The 23,430-nt window shown below is 44.7% G+C and overlaps 2 protein-coding genes across 3 annotated transcripts in view; one reads left to right on the top strand and one right to left on the bottom strand.

The window, feature by feature from the left end:
* The window catches only part of SLC67A1 (solute carrier family 67 member 1), a 141,098-nt gene extending 121,028 nt beyond the window's left edge, over positions 1 to 20,070 (bottom strand). The window contains exon 1 of one of the 2 annotated variants that reach the window (XM_073347278.1): positions 19,881 to 20,070. In XM_073347278.1, coding sequence (XP_073203379.1) covers positions 19,881 to 20,048 — 168 coding nt within the window. In that variant the 5' untranslated portion in view covers positions 20,049 to 20,070. Of the gene's footprint in view, positions 1 to 18,309 lie in introns of both variants that reach the window. The other variant, XM_073347279.1, reaches the window with a different exon arrangement.
* On the top strand, positions 18,245 to 22,252 carry CDKN1C (cyclin dependent kinase inhibitor 1C). The gene is made up of 3 exons (XM_073347282.1): positions 18,245 to 19,040; positions 19,490 to 19,616; positions 20,212 to 22,252. The coding sequence occupies exons 1-2, from the start codon at positions 18,446 to 18,448 to the stop codon at positions 19,609 to 19,611; spliced, it is 717 nt and encodes a 238-aa protein (XP_073203383.1). The 5' UTR covers positions 18,245 to 18,445; the 3' UTR covers positions 19,612 to 19,616; positions 20,212 to 22,252.
* Positions 22,253 to 23,430: the final 1,178 nt, after the last annotated feature.

Genomic DNA, 23,430 nt, shown 5'->3' with positions numbered 1-23,430 from the left:
TCATTTTGCTAAGACAAATATATCATTCTCTTCCTTAAGGATTTTTTTTATTTCATCGTCATTTTCATCAAACCTGTCCTGGTGCTATCTTTGATTTTTGCCTAACATTTCTACTGAGGCTTGAAGGATGGCTGATCTGAATATATTCCACTTTTTGAGTATGTTACTGAGTGATGATATAAATGCTGTCCAATTTTTCCTCTAAGTTTTCCCTTCAGTTTTATTGAAGAAATGGATGACTCAGCTTTACTATATTCAATTTTAATCTGTTCAGCACTGTTTCACTAAGGGGCAACAGCATGTAAATTAAAAATGGCTCTGATCATCCTGTGATCAGTCCAACAGTTTGCTCCTCACATTGCTTTTGTGATCTTCATGACCCTTTGCTGTGACTATGCTGGATCTTGGATACATCCAAGAGATTTGATGTTTGTTGGCTTGCCCGAAGCTTGGGCTGGTAATAGTGAGCTTGTGCTCAGCACACTTGCTGAGTAGGAGGAGACCATTGTTGGTCATTCTTCTGACTCCACTGGTCATTATTACACCATTTATGCCTCATGGTCTTTTCCAATTCTGCTGTTAAAGTCTCCCAGAAGTATGAACTTGTCTTCACTGGGTATAGGTTTCATTATTTCATCCAATCAGAACAGAACCATTCTTTGTGTCTTCCATACTGTTCGTGGTTGAAGCATAAGAACTGATAGAGTCACAAATCGTAATTTTCCAATGGGAAGTTGTAGAGGTATTAGGTATTCATTTTGCTCACAGATAAGTCTTTCAGTGATTTCAGGAAGCTGTTTCCAATTGCAAAACCACTGCCATAAATCTTCTCTTCCTATGCTGGTTTCCCTTTCCAAAAGGCAGGTATAGCCACCTCCTAGCTCCTTTATGGAGCCTACATGTGCAAGTCTGGTTTTGCTGGAGGGAGCTATATTGATGCTGTACCTCGCACATTCCCTTGCATTAATGCTGTGCATCTTTCAGGTCTTGATGTGTTGTTATCTGTGTCCCCTAGAGTCCATATGTTCCATGTCACCACAGTGAGACTCATTTTCTTAGAAAGACAACTTGTGTGAATGATTTAACACCAAGGTAAACTGGCCAGACTATAGTTGGGATGGCAATATTTTGGGCACCTTTTCTAGCCCATTTCTTTTACTAGGTGAATGGTGCTGTTCTGAAAAAGGGCTGGTCAGTCACTTGGGGTGTTGCTGAATATCCTTGCTACCCAGGAGTCAAGATGAATGACCAGAGTCCCAGGTCATCTGCATGTAGGTTTGTGACTTTGAGTGAGTGTTCATCTACACCAGACATTTCACCACACATGCTCCCCATTGCCACTGGACTTCCTTTCTATGATGCATGAATGCCTGTGTACAAAGATTTTTAAGTGAGAAGACCATTGCATGGAGGCAATCTCACTCTCTCAGCTGCTGAAGTCAAAGAGGGAGTGGCATGAAGAGTCGTGACACCTGGGAACTTCATTAGCTGCAGTGGATAGCCATTGATGTGTTTGTGTCCTGCCAAGCCTTACATATTCCATGTAACATTGTTTTGCAAAGAGAAACAAACAAACAAAAATAAATCACAAACAAGTAGTATAAGATGAAACTACTAAAATAGCTTTGAAAGGGGTCTGAATCTAAGATGTATGTATCTTTTAATAGGAGGAATAAGTAGCTTTAATTAGATGCCAACAAAATAATTAGCTCAGTGTTTCTGTTTTGCATACTGTGCCAGATATTGCTCTAATATGCTCTGGTATGAAATGGGGTTACTTCATTTTCTTATGCCATATTTAAATGAGTTGGTCCCTTTTCTCTCTTCTATTTATAGTCCTGATCCTGTACATGCTTATGTATGTGTGTAAATTTACATGGGTCTACTCATGTGTGTGGCATCATACAGAAGCATTTGCATGTACGGTCTCAGGTAGGTTAATCCTAGGCCATTTATGACTTTATAGATCATAAACTCCACCACAAATCTGATGGGAAGTCAGTGCAACTCCTGGAGCACTGGTCTTACATGCTCTCAGTGAAATGCCTCACTCAATAAACGACCCACTGTGGTCTGCACCACTTTCGGTGTCTGAATGGTTTCAAGACATAGCCCCTTGTAGACCACATTGTCATAGTCTAATCAAGAGTTAACAAAAGCATGGATAACAGTGGCAAAGTCCTCATTTGAAAGGGAAGGTTGCAGCCTCCTAGCTAGTCATTGATGGCAAAAAGCTGACTGAGTTACTGCTGAATATGGTCAAACAGCAGCTGGGCAGAGGGGTCTAAAATCCCCAATAAACTGCAAACACTAGTAACTAATGGCAGATGTACTCTTTCAATCAATGGGACTGATATTTCCTCAGCTATCTCCTCTGGCTGCTTTCCCCAGCCCCTCAGTCTTGCTGGGTTGAGCTTCAGTCAGTTCACTCTCATCCATACCCCAATCTCAACTAGACACTGGTTGAAGCCATGGGGTCCAGAATACACACACAACATACTGAAAGCCCAGTTTTGATGATTGAAGTCTAGAGAAGTGTAAGATGTATGTATACTGTGACTAAAGCTGATCTATAATAAAAATAAAACCTAAAAACTTTCCTTCAATATACGAATATTTCATCAGACTAGTATTATAGAGCCCCTCTCTGGAACTGCAGCAATGTCTGGAATGCAAAAGCTGTTTATCATTTAAATAACATTTAAGCCATTATGATCATTTACAAGAGAACTGTAAATGATCTGGGCTGTATGAAGACCCTTGTTGTGGTTTGCTGCAGGAATGCTGTAGATTTTCTCTGCACACACTTCATTTTGCAAACAATGGGAGTTTGAGACATTTTCTGCCAGTTTTGAGGCTCCCGTGTTTAGCAAAATAATTTTCCTGTGTCAGAATCAAACAATTGCTTGATTTCATAACACAAACATTCAAAAAACCACCAACAGAACAATATAAACAAGAATTTCTCTGTCAGTGAGTGGTCCCAATACTCTATGCAGAGCACAAACTATGGAAGTATCCTCAATGTTTCTGATCATGTGTTTCTGCAAAAAGTCATTAAGAACTGCAAAATGTGTTGCTGTAAATCCTTGTGCATCCAAGGTCACTTTTGGGTGAAATTAACTCTCCAGCATAAACCCTGAATAAATGGGCCCTGTGTACGGGAGCTAGTTAGGGTCTGGGGACAATGGAACCCAGTCCTTCAACCCACAGCCAGGGGTCAGCTATGCAATCCTGCTGTGGTCACCACCCTTAGTCCAGCACAGTCTACATGCCCTGAAACAGGGATGCTTGTGGCCTGACTTATGCAAGTTCCACTGTAGAGTTCCCCCGCATGTCAGATCCACAGCACATAACCCATCCGATCTGCAGAACAGCCACTGGAGCCCTCCATGAACCCTTTTATGATGGGTGAATTTTGCCTCTTTCTCCACTCTTTTGAGCTAAAGGATGAATTCCCTTTAGTAGACTCATTAACTGCTTATGTGGACCAGCCTCTAAAGCAGGGGTGGGCAAACCCTTTGGCCTGAGGGCCACATCTGGGTTTGGAAATTGTATGGCAGGCCATGAATGCTCACGAAATTGGGGTTGGGGTACAGGAGGGGGTAAGGGCTCTGGTTCAGGATATGGGTTCTGGGGTGGGGCCAGAAATGAGGAGTTCAAGGTGCAAGAGGCAGCTCCGGGCTGGGGCAGGGGATTGGGGTACCGGAAGGTATGAGGTTTTAGCTGGGGGTGCAGGCTCTGCGGTGGGGTTGGGGAGTTTAGGGTGCAGGAGGGTGCTCCAGGCTGGGATCGAGGGGTTCAGAGAGTAGGAGGGGGATCAGGACTGGGGCAGCTGGTTGGGGCGTGTGAGGGGTCAGGGGTGCAGGCTCCGGGTGGCACTTAAGCAGCTCCCGGAAGCAGCAGCATGTCCCCCCTCCAGCTCCTACATGGAGGTGTGGCCAGGTGGCTCTGTGTGCTGCCCCATCCACATGCGCTGACCCTGCAGCTTCCACTGGCCACAGTTCCCGGACAATGGGAGCTGCGGGGGCAGCGCTTAGGGCGGAGGCAGTGTGCGGAGCTCCCTGGCTGCCCCTACGTGTAGGAGCCAGAGAGGGGACATGCCACTGCTTCCTGGAGCCATGCAGAGCAGCAGCATGTGCACACGGAGCGGCCCTCCCACCCCACTCCCCGGCTGGAGTGCAGGAGTGGGGCAAGCTCTAGACCCCGCTCCTCAGCAGGAGCTTGAGGGCCGGATTAAATCGGCTGGGGGGATGGATGTGGCCCGCAGGCTGTAGTTTGCTCACCCCTGCTCTAGAGGGTGAAAAAGATCCACACTCACTTACTGTGGGTTATAAAAGTATTCAAACATTTGTGTTGTAGCAAAAACACACACAACATAGGACTTTCAAATAGATCTGAGCAAAAGAATTTGTTAGCCCCAAACAAAGTTGGCTACAGCAACTGGAAGGGCTTGTAATTCAGAATATTCAGTTATATCTGAGATGTGCCAATTGCTTTTTGCTATGATATTTGTTTACGGAAGGTTTTTACTGTTACTAATACCTAATTCAAGGAAACTCTCAGGGCCACATCCTAGGCTGGTATAATGGAGTGGTGCATACACATGCTAGGGCTGAACTTGCCAGTTTCAGTACATTTTGGCATTCATTTACTTTCTTACACCATGGACCGGGTGGAAATAACACAAATACAGCAAAGTTGTCATTTAAATCTGCAATTCCGTCTTTCGTCTTCTGGCAGTAACACAAATCTTTATATCAAAGACATAAAAATCAAAACGTAGTGTACTATATACTTCCCAGAAATTAAACAAGTCTGGCAAAGTCCAGTCCAAATTGTGCTAGCTTTTTACAAATAACCCATAAACACCAGGTCTGGACCTACATCTTTTGCAAATACCTTAGCTACAAAAAGAGTGCTGCATGCAAAGAGCGCTGTGCAAGACGTATTAACGTAGCTCACTTTCCTGACAGCCTTCAAGATAGCCTTAGAATTGGCTTCATTAAGCTGCCTCAAAGAGGGAGCTCAAATGCAAACACTACCAACCTTTTAAAGTACGACTCTGGTCTGAACAGCTACACTGCAAAAATGACACCACCTTACTCAACAGATCAGCTCCTTGCATCTGTTCAGATTCTCAGCTGCTGAGTTTAAAGACAAAAATAAAGTTTTAGTCATTCTCACTCCTGTTAGCCCAGCAGAACCAGCACAACCATGAAAATGAGCTGGATTCTTTTCCCAAATGTGCATTATCTATAGAATTGCTTGCTAAATTCCAATCATTACCACACATGCCAACCCACTGACAGCTCAGGTGACACTGGGAACATAGTATGAAGACAACAGAACTGCATAGATATCTCTGAGGCTTTTAATTTGGCCAGCAGAACCTTTGCTTACTGTTGATGATGCAATAAAAGGAAAGAATCCAGCTTACGTTTGTAGGGCTGGCAGTCAGAAAAATATTTAGTTATATTTTCAAACTGAGCACATTTGATCCGGAAATCATAATAAACATAGAACCTCAGGATGTTATTTTTTACACAATCATTTTCAAACTAGAACTCACTTTGAGTAGGCAACTATCAGTTTAAATTACCTCAGCTGTTTTATATTATGGCTCCAGCATACCAAGAATGACCAGTTGTCTCACTTTTATTTAAAGAAGAGCCCAATCTGAAAGATCTGGATTCAGATCCACCATTTTCTAAAGATCCTTGGGTGGAATCCTGGCCCCATTGAAGTTACGGGACTTTTGCCATTGACCTCAATAGGGTCATCTTTGCTTTTATTTTTATTTAAAAAACATTCAGTGCAGTAATGCTGAATGATGAAATAAAAGATCCAGTTTGTGTTAAAGGTCTTTCTACTACATCGTCTTAAAACGTCTTAATCTGCTATTGCGTGTGTGTGTGTGTGAGTGAAAGTGTGAGTATCAGTGGGAGGTGTGTTTCTCTTTATAAAAGACTACTGTGGATGTTATAGTCCACTCTAGGCCAGATTCTGACACCCTTATTCACACAGAGTCATGCCTTTCTCTTCAAACTGCCTCAAGTGAATCAGTGGGACTACTTGCAGAAGAGGTACAATGAATAAAGGTTCTTTCTGTATGTTTGTGTGGGGAAAACTGCTCTCTGTGGAACAGAAGGGCACCTGCAGTCCTGTATAAGAGAGTGGCAAGAACGTGTGCCTTTCATCTCATGTCTGCATGAAGGGATGATTACATCTTTGTGCCTTATCCTGTAGTTCTTACTCTGGCAAAAACCCCATTTGAAGTCCAGCGGCTAAAAGCCTGGAGTTAGCCTTCCGTGAAATTTACACTGGCAACAGGCTGTGCAGAAAATCGCACAACAGCTGGGGAAATGTGTAATATGGGCCACTGTGGAAGAAAACATATATTTGTCTAACATTTTCCTAGTGCAGACAAAGCCTTAGGTTTCTCCTGGATTCCACTGCCTACTTGAGAGGCATTACATATACATGCCTCATCAGGGTTACACTCACCAGCACTTCTGAATAGGGCCCAAGGACCTCAAAACTGAGCCCTTTACATCTTAGCCTAATCCAAGATGTGTGACAGACAGACAGAAATAATATTTGTGGGTTTAAAACAGTGACTCATCGCATTAGTTTAATATAGTATTATTTGTGGCTTCATAGTATCCTCTCTCTCCTCTCTGTTTTAACTAGGAATATGGCAATTTCACTTTTCTTAGAACCAGTTCGAAACCACTTGAGCTGGCTTATTAAAAAAATTGTTGTTGTTTTAGATGGCAGGTATAATTGGTCAACTTACATGACGTCTCACATACAGAGCATGGTTTCTGTTCCCAGAATAGACAGATACTTGGAGTTTGTAGTGTGTAACAGACCAATGCATGTACAGTATATATTACAGAATATATTGTGAAGAGGCAATAACTTAACCTAGTTAAGGTTTAAACCAGATTTCATTATAAAACCCTATTTTACCACCCCACAGCCCAAACTTTAGTTTGGTAAATGGCTTGGCCTGAAAATTGCCAGACTTGCTTTGTAGGCAAAAGGGAATGTGCTTGCAGAGTCCGAAGAAAATTCAAACTGCTTTTGAAGCATAAGTCATTAAAATATTATCTTGCTTCTTTGTCTCCCCCTAGCTTAGAAAGGGCTCCTTGTTATGTGCTTAAGAGGTGACCCTTCCAACTCCAACAGGACCATAAAAATACAATTTTACCTTTTCAATACCTACAGTGTATCCATGTACTCCTCTGATGAGATCTAAGGACATCCTCTAGCAGTTACATGCTGACACCGGTGGGAATTGTACAAGAGATTGGAAGAGGAGTACATGTTAAGTTCTTGCACAAGCCAAGGAGATGCTCCAGAATTCTAATATGCAGGAGGAACACTGACTGTGAATGAATAGGGATGGGAAATACACTGGAGGGAAGCCTGCCAAGTCTCGGAGATGAACTTTTGGCATGCGTTAGAAATACTGTGAAGCAAATGTATCCCTTTGCTGTTCTTGACAACCAGCTGATACGGTGCCAGGGTTGCATTGGGAAAGGGTAACTTATTGCAGCACAGCTAATATAACTTGCATCCAGAACTCCACCTCTAAGTCACCTCTTGCTTTCTAGATGTGCTGGTCAAATAAAAATGGCTGCATTTAAATGTGTTCAAAGACAAATCTGGTGCCACGCGACACAGAGAGGAAAGTGAAACTGATTGTGGCCAGGTGGGGTCTGAAGAGAAAGTCAGGATTGTAACAGAGACTTGGAGGTGAGTTTTTACAGTGTCCTCTCTCTACTCTGCACAGCTACTCAGAGCAGTATATGAGGAGAATACCCTTTAAAGGTTCTTTGGACATCAGAGGGCGCCATCGCCCCACAGATACATGACATCATCCACCGGCTCTAAAAAATCTGTGCCCTGGAGGAGCAGTCCCTTCTCTTTTCTGCTTCAGAAATCGACTGGAACCAGTCCAGGCACTCAAAGTAGCTTTGTGATCAGAGACGTCTCAGCCTCAGTGTGGGGGATTCAAGCAGGAGAAGCTCTCCGATCCCCCAGTCGACATGCAGCTTCTGTAAACCCTAGGTGCTAGAACAGGGGTTTTCAAACTTCATTGCACGGCAACCCCCTTCTGACGACAGGTTTCAGAGTAACAGCCGTGTTAGCTGTAGCTCACGAAAGCTCATGCTCAAATAAATTGGTTAGTCTCTAAGGTGCCACAAGTACTCCTTTTCTTCTGACGACAAAAATTACTACAGGACACCAGGACGAGGGACTGACGCCTGAGCCCACCTGAGACCTGCTGCCCTGGCCAGGGGGTGGGGGGGTGTCAATTCCAAAGCCTGGTGGAGCCAAAACTGAAGGCCAAGGGCTTCTGCCCCAGGCAGGGGGTGGAGTGGGGCTGTAATCTGAGCCTTGCCACCCAGGGCTGAAACCCTTGGGCTTTGTCTTTGACCCTAGGTGGTGGGGCTTGGGCTGTGACCCCAGGCCCCAGCAAGTCTAATACTAGCCCTGGTGACCCCATTAAAACAGGGTTGTGACCCACTTTGGGGTCCCAACTGACAGTTTGAGAACCGCTGAGCTAGAACAAACAGAGCAGGGTGGAAGGTGATCACTTGCTCCCTATCTTTCCTGCCAGCTGCACTGGTAGCAATCACAACAGGGACATAATCCTTGGAGGCTCCTTGTACCAATTCATAGCACAAATTCTTTGATAGGAATGATAAACAATAATAATGAATAAATAATATTAATATCGTAACAAAGGAAAGCTACATAATTTGTGTTAGAACTACCTAAAGACAAAGGCTATGAAGCACATCCTGACACTTACCATCACAGCCCAGTTAACCATAATCCTTCACACAGAATGTTCCCCCTCCTATCCTGGCACCAAATTTTGTCATCACCTGTATAATATAACCCATCTAAACCACCTGACCGGGATAGAAGGTGACACCGATAGATGCTGTTTGACAAGGGAAATAAACAGCTTGTGGCTATAATTCTATCCTTGCATGCAAACGGCACACAGCTTACACTTTTTTATTAGTTTTGTGACTAAACAAAGGACTTCAGACTCCAGGCACTAAAATAAAATGGATCTTTTGTGATATCTGATTTAAGTTCTTGCACATCTCTGCCCTCCAGAATATTTATCAGGATTCCTCTTCACACACATTCCTCTCAGAAAGCTTCATATCTCTCTCTCCTTTTTTTTTTCTTTTTGGGCAGGGGGGTTTCGGGGAGTGGGGAAGGTAGGCCAAAATTTTGTTTTCCTTGAGTGTGGCAGTTAGAGTGCTGGAATCCAGGCTGAGATTTTACTCCTGCATTTGACAGTATTTTTGTCAGCAGCAAATCCCTTTTAAACAAGGTCAAGTGCAGGATATCTTTAAAAGTTGACAGTATGTCAGAACCCACTATAAGCCTGGGATGGAACAGAGCCAGAGCACATCATGCGTGCTCAGTTTACAAGCCCTGCTCTGAGCTCACACTTCTGGTCAAAAAATAATGTAAAACCAGAAGCAGCAGCCATTTGCTGAATCTAACCTCCCAGAACAAGATCCCCCACCTCCTAGTAAATACTGGCACTGGGAGCCATGACGTCTGAAAAGGTAGGCAGGAAAAGCTATCAGATATTAGTCTATGTTAATCAACTGTATGGACACTAAGCTGAATTGGCAGGAGTATAATTTAAAGGCAGGCAGCATAGTCCAATGGGAAGGGCATTGCATTAGCAGCCAGGAGCCCTGGAGTCTATTCCTAGCCCTGCCACTGACTTGCTGTGAGTGCTTTGGCATGTCACTTCACCTATGTTTCCACTCCTACCCTTTGCTTGTGTTGTCTATTTGCTCTGTAAGCAGGCACTGTCTCTCACTATAAGAATTTATAATGAGTAGCAAAATGGGGCCCTGATCTCAGTTAGAGCGTCTAAATACACCTGAAATATAATAAATAAGAAGAAGCTTAATTGACACAATAGATTACATGAAAAGTCTCCAGCAGAACTGGCACAAGACTTTGAGTTATTAGCACATCTGGCATAAACATGGTGTTTTACTTAAACTTTAGAATATGCTTCCAAACAAGAAATGATCATCCTACAATTCTGCCAAAAAAGAACACCTTCTTGGTACAAGAAAAGTAGAGGGCCAAAGTGAACATTAAAAATCAGAATTTAGATTTTGAATTGAAAATAGATTAGTGTGAGGAATGACAAAGATCAGTAACGGTTAGAGTCAATTATTTTCACCCCAGAAGATAGTAGGAAAAAAGCAACAAATCCACTTTGAACAGAATTCAAAAAATTATATATGTATATTTTAAAGTGACATCTTGGTGAGGAAGGACACAAATGGAGGACTGAACCAAATTAATAATTAATGGAGTATTTCATTTCCAGTCAAAGATGACTACATAGGAAGTCAACAAAAAGTGCCGTCTTCCATAGTAAACATACCACAAGTCTGAGGCATTGCTTATAAATTATTACTTTCTATCATGCTTTCTAATTCACAACATATACCAGTAAGGTTTGCTGAATACACAGAAAAAAACAAGCTACACAGAGAATCCTGGAACTTATTAAAGATTCTAAGGTAATGGCTGCAGGCCAGGTTGCAAGAGCATTATTGGACGTAACAATCACTCCTATCTATTAAATGTCATGAATCTAAAAGAAAAGGTATTACTAAGAAGGGGGAGCCTACTAAGGCCAAAGCTGCATTAGTGGACTGTGCAACAGACTAGGCTAGATTCACTAGCTGCTTTGCTCTCCACTAATGACGTAAACCAGCTTAACTAACCAGTTAACAATAAAGAGCAAAGAGGTTTCTCAGTGGATTCCAATAGGATTAAATATCAGGGCTGACCTTAAAAGGAAATCATTTGCCATAATTTTTTTTTTTTTTAAATAAAATGAAAAACTTCATCAGGCTTGAATTTTTTCCATGAAATTTTCCAATTTTTCAACAAAGCAATCTGAAACAAACAAAATGGGTCAATTCAAATCTAACGGCATCAAAAAGGAAAGGAGGGTTTTCCTCCTCCCCCACTTTAAAACCAAACTAAAATGTTTTTGTTTTGATTCCATATAACTCAAATCAAAATAATTCAATTTTTAATTGTTTCATCACAAAATCAGAAAGTTTTGAGTATGAAAGGTTTTGTATAATTCCAAATGCATCTTTTTGTTCAAAAAACCTTTGATGAAAAGTTTTTGACCACGTCTACGAAATATTTTACTTGTATTTGAACTTTGGTTTTGCCTGGTTTCTTTAAGCAGGACAAGAAAGACAGAGGGGTACAATGAAATGTTATTGATGTAAATGTATAACTGCAAATTATTCCTGTATGTATGCATAGTGCTAAAAAAGTATATGATAGACAAACAACTAATATTTATTATTCCATTAGCTGATATAATTATTTTAAATTAAAGTATTGTGTGTCAGGTTATTTCATATTTGGAGTTTTCGTATACAATGCATTTTGGATAAATACAGTAACTTTACACATAATAGGGACCCTTGACAAGTAGCTTGAAGCATAAGCATTTTAGGGTATGTCTACATGGCAAAGGAAAACAGCCAACTCAGGCTCATGCTGAGTGTTTCATTGCTTGTAGGCTTCTGGGCTTGGACTGGAGCCCAAGCTCTGGGACCCTCCCACCTTACAGGCTGCATCCTGAGTCAAGAAGTCTACACAGCAATGAAATAGCCCTGCAGCCTGTACCCCACAAGCCCAGCTCAGCTGGCACGTGCCAGCCCTGGATTTTTCTTTGCTGCATAGACATACTGTTAAACTTGACAGTCTAAAGACTTGCTTGTTTATTTGACTGTGCCTCCAGAACTAAACCATTCATGCCTAAGATGACTACTTTTGGAATCTTCACAAGGAGGAAGACTGGTTGGTTGTTTTGTGACAATATATCATAGGGATCTGTTCATCTTACTTATACAAATATACTGTCAAAATGGCCACTGAGGAGGTTCAAGTGCAGTTTAGTAACAAAAAGCGACTGTTAAAATAACAGGGTCTGTGTTCTATATTTGTTGTCTTAATGACTTCTCATCAATTTTCCTTGATTTACAATGTAAAGAGTTTTTTCCCCTAACTGCCAGCCCAGAAAACTCAACATGGGTTCTGACAAACTGGGTTCTCTCTCACTCAGAAATAGTCATAAGTAAAGAAAGTTATGTATTCACAACTGTTTTGATGCATGAGGCAGAAAAGAGTCTAGCTCTCTCTCCCATAGCCCTCCAGAGCCAACACAGCTAACAGAAGTAAAAGCCAGTTTAAAAAAGTATTTTTGTCCCCATAAATACACAGTTTATGACTCTGAATACACGCAGGGTGCAGGTCTTTGTGGTAAAAATGTGCCATTCCTGCCTAGATGTTGTTCAGACCATCACTGCACTTTAATTATTCTAAGTATTATGAATACTTTCTTCTCCTGAAACAGAGAGACTAGAAATTTCTAAATGAGATGCTGTGGTTCAACCAAAATTGAAGGGCTTAATAGCAGGAAATTTCTGGGTAAAATTCTATGGCCTATGTTATACAAACAATTAGAGTAGATCAACCTTTCCAGACTACCTTTCAGGAGTCTGATTTGTCTTGCGTACCCCCAAGTTTCACCTCACTTAAAAACTACTTGCTTACAAAATCAGACATAAAAATACAAAAGTGTCAGAGCCCACGATTACTGAAAAATTGTTGACTTCCTCATTTTTACCATATAATTATAAATCAATTGGAATATAAATATTGTACTGTACTGACATTTCAGTGTATCGCAGAAAGAGCAGTACAAACAAGTCATTGTCTGTATGAAATTTTAGTTTGTACTGACTTTGCTAGTGCCTTTTATGTAGCCTGTTGTAAAACTAGGCAACTATCTAAATGAGTGATGTACCCCAGGAAGACCTCTGCATACCCCCAGGGATATGTGTATTCCTCTTTGAGAATCACTGGGCTAGATGCTCATCATCATGCTTTCTGGCCTTACAGTCTATGAATTCAGCAAACTAAATTTACTTTCATGAGAAAAGCAAGGGTGTGTCAGGTCATGCCAGGATGTTCTCCATTAATGTGGATAATGTGGATACATGTGGGTAATGAGAGTGTCATAATGCAAGACAACATGACAAAGGGATGTGAGGAGCAGGGTTAGGGAAGGTAACTGTCTTATTGCAGGTGTGCATCCACCCCCAGAGCCACTGGATCTGGACTCCAGCCATACAATTGTTTCAGCCGACAGGTGAAATGGAAGGTGAAGAGACTGCCCCCACAGGCCCAAACATTGGGCAATCGATGAATACACTTTCCCTTCATGGGTGTAAATATCAGCATCCCCGAAGTAACATGTAAATCACTACTGTGTTAGATAACCCTGGAACGTTTTCTATGTTGGCTGAAATTTGGGTTTTGAGAGAAAATTCCCAGATCTTCTAAATGCCATGAATGGTTGTCTGCACAGTGTGTGGTGATTCCTTCAGCTGTATGAAACCTTGGGCACAGAAAACAACAACGGAGTTACAGCCCTCTCCCATCACACTGTTGAATGAATCTGCTAAGAGTTCTAGCACGGTCCTCTGGGTTCCCTCCAAGACCCCTGTCTTGGACTGACTGGAATATCACCTCCTTATTCCAAGTCTGAATATGTAGTTGTCAGCACTGCTCGAGATCTTCTCTGGTCTGAAGAAATAGAGCAGTGGTTCTCAAACTAGGGCTGCCGCTTGTTCACGGAAAGCCCCTGGCAGGCCGGGCCGGTTTGTTTACCTGCCGCGTCCACAGGTTCGGCCGATCGCGGCTCCCACTGGCCACGGTTTACCGCTCCAGGCCAATGGGGGCTGCAGGAAGGGTGGCCAGCACATCCCTTGGTCTGCACCGCTTCCCGCAGCCCCCACTGGTCTGGAGCGGCGAACCACGGCCAGTGGGAGTCACGATCGGCCAAACCCGTGGACGCAGCAGGTAAACAAACCGGCCCATCCTGCCAGGGGCTTTCCCCGAAGAAGGGGTGGCCCTAGTTTGAGAACCACTGAAATAGAGGAATTTTTCTCCCTGTACTTTATCCAATTGACCCAAACACCCCTTTCCAACTTCAAGATGGTACAGGCAGCCTGGGAAGATTGGACAGAAGCAGAGAGAAGGCCTAGGAATCTGGTAATCTCTCTCTCTGACACCAAATCCATATGCAACACGCTTCTCATTGTTTCCTTATTTTTCACACCTTGGAAGACAGAAGTCTTAGCAGTCCTTGGGAGGAATCAACAAGCCCAGAAATGTTAACTCCAGTGTTGTCTTTTGCTCTTCGCACAACAAAGTAATATGTAGAAATCATACAGACACAGTGGGGTTCCAAATATCATGTTTACTAAATATACAGAAGGTCTAGTTACTTATACATCGTGCTGCTGTGGCTGGTTTTTAAAATATAGAACACAGAGACCTCTAGAGGTCTCACAAACTATTTAAAGGGATACTATCCCATTCCGAAACACTACATTCTGGAAATGCATAAGGAGAGACTGCTTGTAAATTATAACTAAGCCTCTAGTACTTAGGTAACTTACAACACCACTTAAAATGTTCCTTATCTGTGCAAATACACTGTGCAACCCCAGGCTACCATCATCACTTTTATGATTTTTCTTTTTTTTTTTTTTTGGTGAAGCACCAAAAGGCTAATATTAGAAAGAATTATAGAAAGTGAACTACTTGCCTTTGTTGTCTCTGCTGGATTGTAATAACTTCAGAGCGTACTTCACTCAGAAATACCAGGCATAGGTCTTTTAGAATGAAGCACACCAACTAATTTCCTTGGGAAAGAATCCTTACCCTTGACATAGGTCACCACCAGTACATGACAGGTTTCAGAGTAGCAGCCGTGTTAGGCTGTATCTGCAAAAACATCCGATGAAGTGAGCTGTAGCTCACGAAAGCTTATGCTCAAATAAATTGGTTAGTCTCTAAAGTGCCACCAGAATATGTAATTCTGTCAGATGATCCTGTTTTCTTTCCAAGCAGAAACAGGTTGCTGAGAAAGGTTTATAATGGAGGCAGCAGCTGCTGAATGTACCTCTCTCGCTGTAGAGCAAACTAGCTTCTGCCTTAGTGAAACTAAGTGCAAGGAAAAATTCTGGTGCAGGGTTTCTGAGAACAAGATCTGCAGATTGGTTACTGTCTGCAGGGCTCATAAATCACTGATAAGTTTTTTTTCAAGTCTTGGGGGTGCAGGAGAAGGAGGGGGAGAATGAATCCTGCCCCTTTTTGCCAGTGGACTAATGATGAAAAGGATACCCATATAATGCTCATCTGTAGGCTGAGGCTGAACTGGCTTCAATCAACCCATTCATGAAGCTCCCCTGAAAGGTTGCTAAGGAAAGGGAAATAATATTGGGTTCATCTGTTGCCACTGAAGGCCTTGCTGGTGAGCAACCTCTGCTTCTTTCTTCCCTATCAAAAACCTTTCTGACGCTTCGATGTTGTCTAATGAGGTGAACTGTTCGTGCCAATGAACCAAGATAGCCTTTGTATGAACTGTTCATTGAACAGCTTCTCTTTGGCCTGCAGACCATCTTCCAAATGGAATACGGTCTTCTTGGAGTCTACTTCAATGAGGAAAAACCCATGAAGTAACATTTCCTCCAATACTACTGCTGGCTAGTTTCACTCGTTTACTTAAGCATCCAAGCATATCTGACAAGGCCATAACTCTTCAGACATCTTTTAAAAATTACCTTTGTATCCCTTATGGGAACTATCCTACCCTTCCTGTGATCCTAACAGGACTGATCCATATGTACCATGAGTTGGTCATGTTCCTGTATGATTCCTATATTGTCCTGGAAAGGTCATCTGTGTCTTCATCTGACAACATTACCTACTAGCACAACCAAATAGTAAAGAAAGTTGCTACATGGATATTAGGGGTCTTCAGTCTGAAGACTTTAATTGTTTTAGCTTCTTTACGTTAAACAACTGCTGACTTTTATCACTAAGCAGGGTTGCCAGTCCCTTGGTTATCAGAAAATGTTGAATTCAAGGGGTCAAAATTGCCTTTAGCCTCCTTTTACTCCTCAGCCTGAGGAGGAGCATTGCATATGTCCTTGGCAGGCTCTGTGCTGCTCAAATCACATCTGTTACCCTTAGTGGACTTGGATGTTGAATATTTCTCTTTACATAGGAGTCTAGGGACTTGAGTGAGGCCAACAGACATTTCCAGCCTCTCCTTATGGATGCAGATATCATGTAACACTAGAGATATGGCAATGAGTGGCCTCTATGCCTTGCCTTGACATCTGACAATCTGAGAACTGTCTCCACATTCAAAGTGACACTGGAGGCATTACCCACCAATGACCTCACTGTCTGCTCACCCTCCATGTGGCTAACGTCCTCACTGCTAAGGCTTTGGAACCCAGTGGCCTCAATGGCTGATCTGAGGCCCGCTGCTTCACAGCAGTGGGGATTAAAGGGTAGAAAAATGTTTAAAAGAAAAGGTTTTCCTTCTGCTCAAGGGCACTGCCTGGCTCTTGGAACTGATAATGAGATGCAGAGCCTTTCACCTCTAGTTTTCCATTTCCAGTCTGGCCCAACTCAGTACTGATCATCAGCTCTCCAGTGGTCTAGGGCACATGGAAACTGAATCATCTTCTGCCACATTAAGAAGAATGCTCCCCCTTATCAGGGTGGAGAGGCAACAGTTAACTGCTTCCTGCTCTGTACCTGTTTGCTGGATAGAGACAGGACTTCAAGTCTCCATTGCTCACTCAAATGGACACTTTTCACAAACACCACATTCACATGCAATTAAACATTCATCCTCCTCACTCTTCTTATGAAAGCAGCAAAAAAAGATGAGCCAGTCCAGGGGTGGCCAACCTGTGGCTCTGGAGCCACATGCGGCTCTTCAGAAGTTAATACGCGGCTCCTTGTACAGGCACCGACTCCCGGGCTGGAGCTACAGGAACCAACTTTCCAATGTGCCAGAGGGTGCTCACTGCTCAACCCCTGGCTCTGCCACAGGCCCTGCCCCCACTCCACCCCTTCCTGCCCCCTCCCCTGAGCCTCCTGCAGCTGATCCGGACTTGCAGGGAGGGAGGGGGAGGTGCTGATCAGCAGGGCTGCTGGTGGGTGGGTGGGAGGTGCTGGGAGCAGGGGTGGGGGAGCTGATGGGGGGGGGCTGCTGATGTATTACTGTGGCTCTGGCAATGTACACTGGTACATTCTGGCTCCTTCTCAGGCTCAGGTTGGCCACCCCTGAGCCAGTCAAAAGCACAGGCTTCACAGATGCAGTAGCAATGTGTAGGAGTGAGAAGAGTGCTCCCTAACCTCCAAACCACTGTAAAGTTGATCTTTTCCCTTGTTTGCTTCTGTGCAGAGGAGCATTAAAGAAAGCCCATTCTGGTCGGAGCACCTTGTAAGATTCTCTTCCCCTCCCCCATCACAACAAAAAGCAATGATTGCAACGATCGGCAGAAAATGTAAAGGACAAGTCAGCTGATTCCTGGCAACACAATAGTAAGATTAGCTCATCTACAGCACACAAACGTGTGTGTATTATATGGGTTTTAAAGTTAAGACAGGCAAAAAAGCTGTGGTTTTCATATGCAATGCTTCTACTCTGTAAAGCAAAAACATATCTAGTAACTTATTACTTCCAAGTGACTATAAAAAAAAGCCTTTTAAAAAAACATCCTTTCCCTTGTTTTGAAATCTACATACATCAAGCTTTGTTTTGTACTAGTTTTTCCTGACAACTTTTTGTCCATCACACTGCCATATAGATTTCTTCAAACCCTTTTCTTTTAAACCCACTTGCCTTTTTAAAAAGCCCAAATTAAACAAATCTAAGCGTCTCCCTCCGGAAACCCAGCGACTCCATTCTGTGACTGGCTCCTAAATGTAAAAAAAAAAAAAAAAAGCAATCACACAGCAGCAGCAGCAGCAGCAGCAGCACCAGCCACCGCTGCCTGCAAACAAAGGGGGCAGGGACCTGTTTGCAGGCTGGGTATCACGTTACTCAACCTCCCTTCTCTTTAAATCTCAACCCCCGCCCCCCACAATCGCCACTATATAACTCAGACTGACAGGTCCTGCTGACCAATGGCAGGGATCTTGCCACTTTTGGCGCCCGGCCACCGTTTCTCCTTCAGCCAATGGGGAGCGGAGATCGAAGTATTACACCCAAGGGGACAGTGGAGCCTCCACCAATGGCAGCAGTGTTATTAAAGAGAAATACTATTATGCTAATAGATGTTTTGCTCTAACTTGGTGAGGGCTTTAAAAGCGAGGCAGCCCCAGGCTCACCAGCAGACTGCCGAGGTTCCAGGCTGGTTGCGCTGGCTGCCCATCGAGCGGGGACGGGTGGAAATCACAGCCCCTTTCTCCCCAGGAGCACCACGTTTGGGTCCCTGCCTTCCCTGGGCGAAGCAGCAGGACCATCATGTCCAACGTGCACCTCTCCAGCGCCTCGGCTCTGGAGCGCTTGGCCGCCCGCAGGACTTTCCCCTTGCACGCCCGCACGGGGGTCTGCCGGAACCTCTTTGGCCCCGTGGATCACGAAGAGCTGAGCCGGGAGCTGAAGAGCAAACTACGGGAGATCAGCGAGGATGACCAGAGGCGGTGGGACTACAACTTCCAGACCGACACCCCGCTGGACGGCCCGGGCAGGCTGCAGTGGGAAGAGGTGGAGGGAGGCTCGGTGCCCGCTTTCTACCGGGAGACGCTGCAGGTCGGGAGGTGCCGCTTCCCGGTGCTGCTGGTCAGGGCCAAGCCACCTCTGGGGGGCATGGACACTCCCGCGGGGGTTAACCCCAGGGACCCTCACCAGGAGCTGGTGGTGTCCGCGTCCTCCTCCCCCAGCCCCCAGGGTAAGACGGCAGCCCTGGAAAGCACTATCGCGGGGGGTAAAGAGCGGCTCAACCAGGAGAACCGATCCGATCAGCTCAACAACTACTCAGGGATTACAATCAAACCCGCACCCTGCGCGCCAGCGGCGCTCAAAAGGGTCTCGTCCTCCAGCGCAGCCCACATCACAGGTAAGGCTGGGGCATGCCCCGCGCACGGCACGGGCGCAACCCTCCCCCGTGTCGGGCTCTCTGCGCTTCAATCCCCCTGCCTGCCCCTGGGGTTTAAAGGGCCCCGGGCTTCGCTCGCTCCGCGAAAAGGCTCGCGGCGCAGCTCGCCGGGGCCGGGGAAACGCTTACACAGCACATTGCGCGCTGCGGGCCGGCGAAGTAAACAAACCCGACCCAGCTGCAACCCTCCCCCGAGGCAGAGAGGGGGAGTCAAGAGCCGCCAGGCCTCCCGTGCGCACTGTTATGCGGGGGCCCGGGCAGGGCGGGGCCCGGCTGCTGCGGGAGCACGTTCGTGTGTCCGTCCGTCCGTCCGTCCCTCCCCGCCGCGGGGGCCGCCCCTGGGGGAGGCGGCGGCGGCGGCCGGGGTGCGTGGGTGTGTGTAACGCCTCGCTCCTGCCTTGGGTCCCTAGATTTCTTTGTCAAGCGGAAAAGGCCGGGGGACTCCAAAGCGGCCTGCGACCATCCCGGCGGGTGTCCCGCCTCAGCGCCCGCCGTGCCCGCCGAGCAGACGCCCCGGAAGCGGCTGCGGTGAACCAGGTGAGCGCCCTCCCCGGAGACCAGAGCCAGCCCCCGGCGGGCGGCCTCCCGAGCCACAAAACCCAGCCGCGGCGGGAGGAGGAGGAGGAGGAGGGCTGCTGCGGCTGCTGCTGCCCAGCGGCGGGGCGGGCCTCGGGAGGGTGCTGCTGGGCCGGGCCTGGGGCGAGGGCCGTGTCCGGCCTGGCGCTGCGCAGCGGGGCCCCACGGACCGCCTCTCCGCGGGGCGTGCGCGCCGCCAACCCAGGAGCGGGGCCTGACTCTCACCAAAAGCTGGGGGGCGGGTCCCCTTGGAAGGCGGGCCAGGCTGCCGCCCCGCTCTGCCAACGCACACGGGAAGCCACTTCCCCGGGGGGAGCCGGGGCCGCCCCGCCCTTGTGCAAGCCCCTCCCCGCTGATGGGTGAGCTGGGAAGGAGCTGGTTTCGCTGACTCATTCGCCGAGATGGAGGGGCAGATGGGGCGGGGTCGGCTGAGTTACTTTGTGGCCGCCGGGGGCTCTGTCTGTGGCTGCTGGGAGCAGCAGTCGCGGTTACTTTCAGGGGATGTTCCTGAAATTCATAGGGCTGCTTCGCTTCCCTTCCCCCCTTTTCTCCTCAGATTTTGCACTATGACACCCTAAGGGAGATTTTGCTTCGTCTCTGGAGGCGCGGAGCCCAGCGGCTGTTCTGCCCACGCTTCGGCAAGGGGCAACTCTCAAGGGAGCTGGAGCAAGGAGGATTAAGATCTGGGCTCCCTACACCCTCTCCCACACAAGGAGCTGCATGTAGTGAGAGTAGCTCTGACTACAGCCACGGACGGAGCAGTGTTAATTTACAACTGTGCAATGTATTGCGTTTTATATATAAATGTATTATGCCTAATGTGAGTACACTGGCCAGAAGTGTAAAGCTTTAAAGTCATTTATATGAAATGTTTAACCTTTGCTGATCTCTCAGTGCAAAAAAAAAAAAAAATGTATATTTGTACAAATTTTTTTTAAGAGTTATACTAACTTATATTTTCTATTTATGTCAAATGTGGATAATGTTGGTTGATACCCAATAGGCTGTTTGTTTTTTTTCTTTTGGTTAAGCCAAAGGGCACTATATTTGCTTTTATTTACAAAATGTAAATTTATTTTTATAGTGGGTTTTTTTTTTGCATTCACAAAATGTAGCTATAAATCAAAAAATTTAGTTTTTACTTGAAGACATCTGTTTCAATGGTTCCTGAGCCGGTCTGTACCACTGCCATTGCAAATAATGCCACAAAGTTCAAATAAAAAAAAAAAGGAGTCCAAAATCTATTGCTGTTAATTCATATTAAGGAAACATCTAGTGGAACACAAGTGACAGAAAATGCCCTAGTTTGCAAACATTAGAAAACACCGGTGTAAGCTTAAAGTTACTCCTTAGAACTCAAACTGTCTTTCCATTCCACTAACTCATTCATTCTCACACTCCACAGCTGCTGGGGCAGGGGGACACTACAAAACAAGGCCAATTTCCATACCTTTGTAAAGTAAGGTGCTCAAAGAACACAAGGATTGTGGTACAAAGAATCTCAGGATAAAAATGTGCACCACCCCACCAGCCACTATAAATATTTAAAAAACACTTTGCATCTCAGTGCCTCATCCTGTACGTATTGTACGATTTTTTCTAGTGGTGAAGATTGTTAGAGGCACAATTCTATTCCCCCATATACTGTAAGTACACAGTTGATTAGCTGTCCATGGTATAGAGGAGTTTAACTTTCTCTAAACCAGTAGGGTTGAAGCCACTGCTGGAGTTAGCATAAACCAATTATCTGATTCCCAGAATCTAAAATACACTACATTAACAAAAAGTTACAATCCCTCAACCCTTGCTTTTATAATTCATATAGATAACATTTACATACAGGTCTAGACAAAGTTCTGGCCCATTTAGTTCAGGAGAAGACTGAATTTATGTTCAATACAATGCCTTTTAGCTTTGTTTCATGCTCCCTCTTTGTGGGGAGGGATATTTATTTTGTAAAGCATCTTGCCATCCATATAAAATTAGCTCTAATGGCTATTTTTTAAACCCACTTATGCTGCAGTTAAATCTGCCCAAAGTGCAACTGTAGGATGACACTGTCAGGCGCTTCAAGTACCACTACCGTGTGCCAAGCTTTGACACACCCACACACCATTTGCAAGGATTTGAATGGTCTGATTCAAAAATCTTCCAGTGACCCATTATTTACAGATCAGTAGCATGATAAACCATAGTGGCTCCTCTGCTGTGTCAATGCATTTAGGGAGTTCTTAATCCTTGACACAATAGATGGAGCATTTCTGCTCTTGTTCGGAAAAGTTTATATATTTAAAAAATTTTACACAGCATTATCTGGCATCACAGTATTGAATGCATCAAAAGACCACATGCCCAGCAATAGCTTTGTAAACTACAGAAACAAAAAACCCTTAACTTGTATTTGATTCACTGTTGTATTGGAACACAACATCTTAATTGCAAGAAAGTGCTTCCTGGTATAGCAATTTAAATCGAGACTATGTGCTTATGAGTCAGCTATAAATCCTGAAAAATATAGTCTGTAATAGAAATGGTAACATACAATCGTGCTTGTTAACTATAACATAGGGTCTAGTTATTAAAAAGCCATAAATCAACATTTTAGTATTAACATTTTACTGCCTATTTTGTCACAAAAATGGACAAATATCACGGGACGGGGCAGAAGGATCCGGGTTGCCCAGTCAGGAGAAGGAGACGTTCCCGATTCAAGCCCTGATGAGGTTGAAAACATGGGGGACTATTACCAAAATAACCGCACTTTAAAATCTATACATGGAAATTACTCACAATCCAGGCAGCATTAGCATTCTCTCTCTCTCTCTATATATATATATGGGGTGGGAAGGAAGGTTGTAAAGCAGGTCTAAAAAGCCTTCCGGGCATAGTATTCTGTGACTTATTATATATATATAAATTGTCACTAATTTTTCTTTAAATTATTTAGATTTACCAGTTTTGAATGGCTGGATATTATTTTCAGGATTTTCTGCACTTACATAACTTGAAAACATATACACACACAAGTTGTAGCTCAGTGTAATTAGGTAAACTATACAAAAAATTAGTTTGAAAGTGGGTGTGTGCGGTCAGTACGTTTTCCTAGTAAATGTTTGATAATTTTTTTTAAAAACTGTCAATATCGGTGCAAGCAAACACAATAGCATAGAAGAGGCTGCAAAGGCAGGGGTTTAACGTTGTAGACTACCAAGGACCTGACAGAGTTGACGGCCAAATGCCAGCCAGGTTTCCAACAGTTTCACTCACACGTAGGAATGAGGAGTCAACCCACATTTCCCATCTGAAATCTCTTGCCCATGTGGTTTAATGCAGGCTCTTAAGGTAACGCTTACATGGAGTTTTAGCAGCTGAATTTCCTTTGGTTTTTACGGTAATTTCTGAGGTTGGATTATATTAGCCTTTATGTACCTATAAAATACTCATAAGTGGTTTAGTGACCCTTTTGACTCCTCCCCTCTAAACATCGCTGTATTTAATCTGGCGAATTGAAATCTCTGTCCTGCCCCTCTCCCCAAGTGAAATCCAGCTGCTGATTTATACCGCTGAGCTGAAACTTGCGGTTCCCCAATTAATGTCTCAGCGCCAGCTGAGAGGGGCGCAGTTTTAAATCCTGGGCTAACCTTAGGCAGGGAGAAAAGTGGCTGGCGGTGAAGGAAGCTTTAGCTGAGCTGATCCACTGTGTGGGGAGCTGGGGAAGCACAGGAGGATTTGGAGACAGGGCAAAGACCCGGGAAAGGAGCAAGAGATCCAGGGG

This window comes from Lepidochelys kempii, chromosome 6 (assembly GCF_965140265.1).
Source record: "Lepidochelys kempii isolate rLepKem1 chromosome 6, rLepKem1.hap2, whole genome shotgun sequence".
Lineage (NCBI taxonomy): Eukaryota > Metazoa > Chordata > Testudines > Cheloniidae > Lepidochelys > Lepidochelys kempii.
The sequence above is the reverse complement of the archived record's forward strand: the minus strand, read 5'-3'. Positions and strand labels throughout refer to the sequence as shown.